The 8830-nt window shown below is 44.3% G+C and overlaps 1 protein-coding gene across 1 annotated transcript; it reads right to left on the reverse strand.

The window, feature by feature from the left end:
- Positions 1-4094: 4094 nt before the first annotated feature.
- CMTR2 (cap methyltransferase 2) lies at positions 4095-6390 on the reverse strand. Its single transcript, XM_056858574.1, has one exon. It carries the CDS (start codon positions 6381-6383, stop codon positions 4095-4097), a length of 2289 nt encoding a protein of 762 aa, XP_056714552.1. The 5' UTR covers positions 6384-6390.
- Positions 6391-8830: the final 2440 nt, after the last annotated feature.

Consider the following 8830-nt stretch of genomic DNA (forward strand, 5'->3'; position numbering starts at 1 on the left):
TAGAAGCATGGAGAAATCCGTGTGAAATAATTATGCATATGCTTTTGATTTCTGAAGTTCTCCTAGCTAACCTTCAGAGACCAAAACTAGCACATTTATGCATCGCTCTTCTTTCCAATGACATGCTTAAATGTTGCAGATACACCTCCTTCGAAACGGGGAATACTACGCAACTGAAATGAAGAACCTACCCTCTGCCATGCCAACTCACTCAGAGACCTTGGGCAAGTCACACCCTCTCAGCTTAACCTACCTCAAAGGGTTGTGGTGAGGATAAAAGGGAACGGAGGCCAATGGTGTAAGCTGCATTGGATCCTCACCGGGGATAAAAGCAGTGCATGAACCTACAAATTAGTAAATCTTGTATACAAGCAGGCCTAGTGGTGAGCTCAACAGCAGCCCCTTCTGTGTCCGCTGCACCTGGGTAGAATCACCTGAAGAGTTGGTTTATATACCCCGCTTTTCTCTACCTTTAAGGAGTCTCAAAGCGGCTTACAATTGCCTTCCCTTCCCCTCTCCACAACAGGCACCTTGTGAAGTAGGTAGGGCTGAGAGAGTTCAGAGACAGCTATGACTAGCCCAAGGTCACCCAAGCAGGCTTCACCTGGGGGAGTGGGGAAACAAACCCGGTTCACCAGATTAGTCCTCCACGCATGTGGAGGAGTGGGGAATCAAGCCCAGCTCTCCAGATTAGAGTCAGCCACTCTTAACTGCCACGCTGGCTCTCATTTGAAGCAACTGCTCACTTCAAGGAAGAAGGCCACTAATGTGATTTGTCCAAGACCAGTAGACATTTCCACCTACTCTGTAGAGCAGCAGTGAGGAACCTTTTTTCCGCCAATGGCCATTTGGATATTTATAACATCATTCGCGGGCCACACAAAATTATCAACCAAGCAGGCAGCTGACCCAGATGACTCCCCCACCTGGTAGCACAGGATGGTCTGTTGCACCAGCCAGGCGTAGCTGTCCAGCCACATACCGGAGTTTTTCCTGCTCCGCAGGGTCAGGGCCAGATTCTTCAGCCACCTCCTGCTACCTCTGCCTACAGGGATGAAATGAGGACACACTGGCTAAGAACTCGCCCCTCGCATTCTGGCCCTGCCCCCTTTAACCCCTCCATTGTTGCCACTTCTGCCCCCAGTTCTCTTGTAGTACAGAGGGAATACGTTTCTCCATGGCCCAGGTGGGAAAGGGTTAACAGTTTCTTGGGTGGTTCTAGCAGCTCCATAGCTAACGACTCTTCTGCCAAGGGAGGGGAAGGTTCCTTTTTGCGACAAAACAAACCTTGATTAGAGACTATACCTGTCCGTGGGAGGAGGGGGATCGCCAGTCTTAGATCTTTCTGAGCTAGAGATCTGCCAGTCCAAATGATTTTGTGGGCCTTAAACTGGGCCTGACATTCCCCACCCCTGCTGTAGAGGGAAAGCTTCCCGCTAGTTTGAACACACAATCTATAGAGCAACTTCAAGAGAAATGGTTACCATGGTACTTATATGTCTCTAAATATTTAGATTAAGTTGAATTTTTCTTGAATTGAGTAAACGCTTTTTTTCTTCTATATGCATCTATGAATATATTTGATTCTTTCAAACAAGTAACTAAGAGAAATGGTAATTCATTATAATGTTATTTCTTTCTATGTGTGCATTTATTTTATACGCTTAAAAATATATCTGACTTACTTATACACAACCTTCTAATTGAATAAGACTAAGATAGTAGACAGTTTGTTAAACTAACCATAAAAAGTATGGAAACTCATTTTATGAGTGTATAATATTGACTAAAGAGAACATTATCTATTGCAGACAGAAGTGAAATTTTTCCTTTCCCTTTTTCCTTCTGTACCCAACAAAAATACAATAAAAATATTATTAAAAAATAGATTGAACCTTGGCTTTCAAGCTTGTTTTGAAAAGGTCAAGAAAAACCCAGGATAATCCTGACATATTTACATTCCTAAACAGCATACTATATTTACGGTCACCTGTTATTCCATTCTGACAGCAATTTCAGCTGCAGTTGCTGTTAAAGAACCAACATTGAAAAATAAAATTTTATGCTGTTTCTCTAAGTGTAAAAAAAAAAAAGCTGACTGTTTAGAACTCCCCCAGATCTAATTTTTTTTGTGCTCATAATTTCCAGAGGTTAAACACAAATGGCCAATTCAAAACATTAGCTTGCAAGCTTTCTGCCCTTTATTCCTAAACAACAGCAGTCGTCCTTTTGATAGCTGAAGGTTTCAAATAGGAAAACAAATAAAATTACCAACGAGGGAAAGAAAGAATTTCAGACAAGCAAACCCTTTAAAGAAAGTTACCAACCCACTTGAACCAGCAGTGGAAACATTCAGATGCCTGAATGTGCTTATTATGCTGGGTTTACCTGTAAAAGAAAGGAACAATTAAACCTATAAATAAAAGGGGGGAAGGAGAGGAAGACAGAGAAGACATTTTGTCTCTGTAAGGTTTTTTCATATACCACGGGCTAAATGTTTGTTGCCAAACACAGGCACAATGTGCCCCCTACTTTCCTCCCCCCATCTCTTCAACCTACTTTTCCCCACACTGCGAAAAGAACGTACCATATTTTTCCATGTATAAGACATTTTTTTATTTAAAATATTGCCCCAAAATTGGGGGTTGTCTTACACACGGAAGACGACCCCTATTTTTTAAATTTTGGGTAAAAAAAGGGAGGGGCTTATTATACATGGGGGCATCTTACAGACGGAAAAATACGGTATATCGAAGCAGTGCCTGGAGAAAGTATGACTTAATGAGAAGTCTCCAGGAAAACAGGTTGAGGGTTAAGCACTCCTTTTTCCACCCACCCATCCTTCGCTTCAAATCTCCTCCCCCCTACCTGCCTTTTTCATTTTTTTTACAATTGTGCAGCAATAACAGGGGGTGGGTTCTGGACACACTGTTGCTTCTACGTGCCTAGTGAAGGTTATGGAACACAACCATTCACCAGGAAGTCCAGTCTATGAAACAAAGCTTTGTCCTTTTGCACAGCCATGCTTTAGCAGAGTGTTTCCATAGGAGAACTTATAGGCACGGCCTGAGTTGTAAGCAATTTAAGGCATCTTCTTGGCTTCCCAGCAGGAAACTGTTTTCTAGTAAAAAGGCTGCTTCCACAATACGAAGCTTTCCGCCACTGGAAAGTCTTTGCAGTTGGGTATCTACATGTTACAGAGTTCCATACAGATTTTTTAAAATGAAAAGCTGCCTTAAGGCTGCTATCTATAGAGAAGGAAGGGAAAGGGGGGGATACTCAACCCTTTAACTGCCAGCTCCTTTTTTCTCAAAAATTACCACCCCTGACATGGGGGGTGAGAACAGAGATCCTTGGAAGCTGCTTGAAAACAAGAGATTTTTGAGTAGAGAAAAAAGCCAGCAAGGAAATAAACCAGCACACACACACACACCTTTCCTCTACTTGTTGCTTTTCATTTTGGGGTAGGGAAGAAAAATTCAGCAGAACTCCAAGTGAAATGTAGTTTGGCCCCAGCTCTAAGAGAAGCTTAAAATCCTGTTACGTGAACATACCATGCAGGTTTGTTAACCTTTGCCACGGTTTCCCACAATTAATTCTGCTTTGAATTCCTGGCCTGCGCTCCTTAGCTCCTGTAAACCTATCAGTGCTTAGCTCCTGTAAATCTATCAGTACGACAAATAGTCTGACAGGCATGAAAGTAGCAACGGCAAGTTGGCCATTTGCACCGTTAACCAAAGAAAATAAAATGAATTGAAGACACATAGTAGCATAGTAAATCTTCCCAGGCTTTGTTGCGGCCAAGCCGAAGAAGCAACAGAAAAATCAACTGCGCATACTCGGTGCAAATTAAAAGACACAGGGCTGGTTTTAATGCTGTTCGGTTCCTCTCCACAATGGTCAACAAACCGTGGAGAGACGTTAATAAATCGCAGAAAATGGCTGCCAGTTCTTCATATATAAAGCCTGATCTCCATTAAACTCTCTATGTAGTTGTGTGTCCCCCATACATGATCACATGGAAGAACCTATGTGAACCAATCTAGTATTCAGAGCAAGTCGAAAAATTTCACCCTGGTGCTTTCAAGCTAAAGTCAAATCATCTGTTGCTGTTCAGCTTGGATAATCAAATGCAACTGCCTCTTGGTGATTGTAGTGTTCAGGTCCCAGAGAAATTCCAACAGCAACCCTTTCAGAAGATTTTCCATTGGCACAAACTGCAAGATCTGCTGTTGAGAGTCTGAGTCCAGCAAGGAGTTCATGAGCTTATTCATATGCTGCAGGTATTGGAAAACAGGGTCTGGGAGATCCTGATAGCCAGCGCACAAGAGAATGGTGCTAGTCCTTAAAGGTTGTGATGATGTGGGGCAAACAAATGAGATGCGCTGGAAGCAGCTGTGCAGTATGAACACTAGCCCCGCCATGAAGCGAGTAAAACAGGACAGAATGGGCAGAACCAGAGCGTCTCCCTTCTGAAGCTGGGGAAGCGAACGCAGAAGGCATTCCAGGAACTGCTGCTGGTATTTTGGCTCTCCATCGTGGAGCAGAGAGCAGCTGAAAGTCAACAGAGATGCCACCTCAAGAAGTTCAACTTCCAAGACACACTGGCTGTCGGCATCACAAAGCGCCGGGAAACCCACAACCAAACACTTGGTTCGGCCAAGGCAGTTTTCATCAGGAGCCTCTTCAGGATACCCCATAAGGTGCGACAATTCAGACAGTACCAATGACTGTGTAAGAACACAAGACTGGCACTCTGGCTGAGTCCATCTCACGAGGGAGTCAAGACTCGCTCTACCGACAAAAGACTTCTCAAGTGCTTCGTTGAGGGCTTTTAGAACCTCACCATCACAGAAGGGAGAACATTTTACTCCTGGCAACCTCTGGCCTTCCAAGATGTACCATAAGTGACAATCCAGGTCACATGATGCCCCTTCCAAAATGCAGTTTTCCCCAGCATTAGTGAGTGAGTGTTCTTCGGCCCATTGATTGAGGCAGCCCTTGGCCACTTTGTCTTCCCACGACAGTGATTCCAGCCACTTCCTTTCATTGTATGTGCAAAAATATTTGCTCCTCTGTCCACACCATTTGGTATTCGTGCTGCAGCCAACACGAGGCCTCTTCACTATCCAGTTATTTCTGGCAAGGGGTTTCATCTGGAACCTCTTCAAGAAGAAGTCCACAGCACAATCCCGTAATAGATTTAGCCTTGCCTGCTCTGCCTCGCCTATGCCCTCAAACAGTCGGAGGTTCTCAGATATGGTCTCGATCTGATGCCTGTGAAAGAAGGAACAGCATTCCTCGTGGACCTTAAGGAAAGATTCTGGAATTAAGTGCTGTGGGAAGAGGGCTTTCTTGACCATTTCTGTCCCGAAGTTCTGCATCATCTTGGATAAGAGTGAATGGATAGCCTCTCTGCCGAGATAGCGGAGGCAAACGACGTAGACTTCAGAGTTGCCAGCTTTGCTTGTGGCTGGTTTAAAAACGTGGACCTCTTCGAACGAGCAGTTCAGGAGAAATAGCAAATTGACAGAACAGTGCTCAAACAAAGTGAACATCTTCAGGACAAAGGAGCCCCCGAGGCTGAGAGTCATTAAAGCAGTGACAGTTTCACAGTAGTGTAAAGAAGAAACAAGTGCTTCTTGTTCACCGGGATTTCCTTGGCAATCAAAGCTCCCATCGGCAGTGACCAAGTGAATGGCAGCCATGTTGCTTATGAAGCGTTGCAGCCCTGTAAGATGTTGCAGCGTCATAACGTCCCCGGTGTCATCAGGACCAAAATACCACCAGGGCAAGGTGTTGGCAATAAGCCTGTCGTCTGTAATCATTGTGAGGGTATCATTAGCTTCATGGTACGGGTTCAGCGTATTGGCGACCCAGCTCCAGTCACAAGGGATACGGTGGGACTTGAGGTAGTGGTTGAGGCTGGCTATAAATGCCCCAGGAGCTTCACACAGATGGAGAGAGTTGAGCTCTCCGTTCTGAAGAGCGTCGCTCGGGAGCAGGGGAAAGCTGCCTAGGATCTCGTGGAATTTGCACCAAGCTTGGGTGCACAACTCAGCATTTGCGGATTTCTTGATATAATTGATGATTTTGCCGGCTTTGTTGGTAAAGGAGGTGTGCTGATGCCATTGGTCCAACTTCTTGTCACTCAGCAGGTTCTTGACTTCATTCATGGAGTCCTTCAGGGCAACGAGGGAGCTGAACTCCTTGTGATCGCAGGTGAACGCCTGGTTGGGATCCGGCAGCTGCCATTCATTGTTGGGTGGTTTGCTGTACAGGAACTTCTTTTCAAACAGCTTTGCTGTTACAGCAACGACATCAGGGCTGAACTGGTCAAGGTTTGCAATTTGCTCGACGTATATCATCTTCTGTTTGTTCATTCTCAGACTGGGGGTGGGGGGAGAGAATGAGAAGAAGGAAAAGCATGAAAACCAACAGCCTAAAACGATGTATTTAAAACATTTATCAGCTTATAGGAACTCAAGGCAGCTTATAAAGTAAATAATAATAAAATACGTACAATACATAAAAACCACGAGTTAAAATCAATAATTTAAAACTGCAAGTAGGCAGATGAACCAAATGTTGTTGTGAATAAAACTGTCTTCAGCTGCCTCTTAAAGGTCAAGAGTGAGGGGGCCAAGTCCCCCAAAAAACCCTCACTCGTACACCTATCAGACAAATGCCTGCGGGGAACTATGGTCTTCAGCCTACAGGCTGGGCCCCCCAGGTAGGTCAGACTTGTAGAGGACCCCCCATAGTACCAAGGTGCCCCAAGATACTTCATTTTTTGCCACAACAGACTAATGCATTTACCCTCTAATGGGGAAGGACCATGGATCAGTGGTAGAGCATCTGCTTGGCATGCAGAAAGTTGAGTCCCGAGCATCTCCAGTTGAAAGGATCAGGGAGTGAGTGACATGAAAGACCTTTGTCTGAGACGTTGGAGAGCCGCCACCAGTCTGAGTACACAATACTGACTTTGAAGGACCAAAGGTCTGATTCAGTATAAGGCGGCTTCATGCATTCTTCATGCGTACCCCCTCTGGATATATTTATTATGTACGTAAGTAGGGTATAGTCACAGCCAACTTATGGCAACCCTAGCAAGGCAAGTGAGAAGTAGAGGCGGCTTGCCATTGCCTTCCTCTGCAGGGCCCATCCAAGAATCAACTCCGCTCAGCTTTCAAGACCTGACAACATCAACCTATCCCACACCGCTTCCTTCCCATGATGTATTTAGTAATGCATTTAAAAAAATACTATAAAAGCAGCCAAAAAAAAGTGTATTCATGGAAGATACTAAAAGTTTCTAATTCCTAGCCAGAAGCAGCGCACACACTGGATCTTTCAATACAGCATTCAAGACCTGGTGACAAACTATAAATCAGAGGAAGGCAATTTCCCATATATGTGCCAACAGTGGCCAAGCAGACCACTTTGCTTAGCATCCTGAGCCAGCAACCAAGGCACCTGAAACACCACAGTGGCCAGCAATGCAAGAAAAGACTGCAAACATGGTTTATGCCTATCATTGCTTCCTAGGTCATAGCTAGCTGCCAATCCCATAGCAAATCACCAAAATGCCGGCAGTGACTCTGGGGATTGGCTTGCTCTAAGGGCATCTGGCCAAGTACAATGCTAATATCTTCACATTGTGTTTTTTCCAGCACTTAAGACAAAGAGATTGCTTGCCCTCATTACAGCCCTTCCATTTCTGGACATCCCTTCATGCAAACATCCCCATCTACAACTACGACTATGACACCCCAAATGGGGTTGCAGTCTTAAGGGGCATCTTGCTTACCTATCAGAGGTCATGCAAAGATTCCTGTTGGCAGTTCTTTTGCACATGCTGTAGATGGGCCCGATCCCACCTTATTATAGCGATGGAGTCCAGCATTTCTACAAGAGACATATATTAAAACATTTCAGTTTACAGCGCTTATCCCTGTGGCAGTAGTTTTCAGACTATGTTTTAGGGAACCCTGGGCGTCATATGACATCAGAAATGAGACACAACCTTTCCTGAAGGATTGGGCTACCACCACTACTAAACTTCAAGCCATGTGCAACATTGTGCATACACAATCTCATTTTATGCAAGGCAACTTCCTGTACCCAACAAACATTGATCCCTGGAACATTTTCCCATTCCCATAATCCTATATAGCAGGCAGGCAGACCAGGGGGTTCAATGCAGGATTCCTTGAGGTGGTTCCATGGAACATTAGCCTGTTGCACCAAAATTAAACAGAAGATCACTGGTACCTTAAAGCTTTACAAAATTTAATCCAGCATAAATACTGGTGAGCCAGAGTTTGTTTTATTTGTATACAATTTTTATTCATATGCATTTCAAGACAAATAAACATTTCTTACATGCTTAGTTCTTCAACTTTTAACTGAATATGCTCCATAATTTTAAGCCACTCAGACCCTGGATCACACTGGGTAGCCGTGTTAGTTTGTCTGTAGCAGTAGAAAAGAGCAAGAGTCCAGTGGCACCTTAAAGACTAACAAAATTTCTGGCAGGGTAGGAGCTTTCGTGAGTAGCCAGAAGTGAGCAATGACTACTCACGAAAGCTTCTACCCTGCCAGAAATTCTGTTATTCTTTAAGGTGCCACTGGACTCTTGCTCTACCGCTCAGACCTTAGTAAATCAAAGTTCTCATTCCAGTGGAGAGATGTAAGTTTTAGCATAAGAAAAACCTCCTTCACTTTATTGAGCCATTCACTAACTTCGGGCATCTTGCTTGATTTCCAACAACATGCAAAAGTTAAGACGTGCTGCAGCAATTAAATACAAAACTATATTTCACAACCT

This window comes from Euleptes europaea, chromosome 12 (assembly GCF_029931775.1).
Source record: "Euleptes europaea isolate rEulEur1 chromosome 12, rEulEur1.hap1, whole genome shotgun sequence".
Lineage (NCBI taxonomy): Eukaryota > Metazoa > Chordata > Lepidosauria > Squamata > Sphaerodactylidae > Euleptes > Euleptes europaea.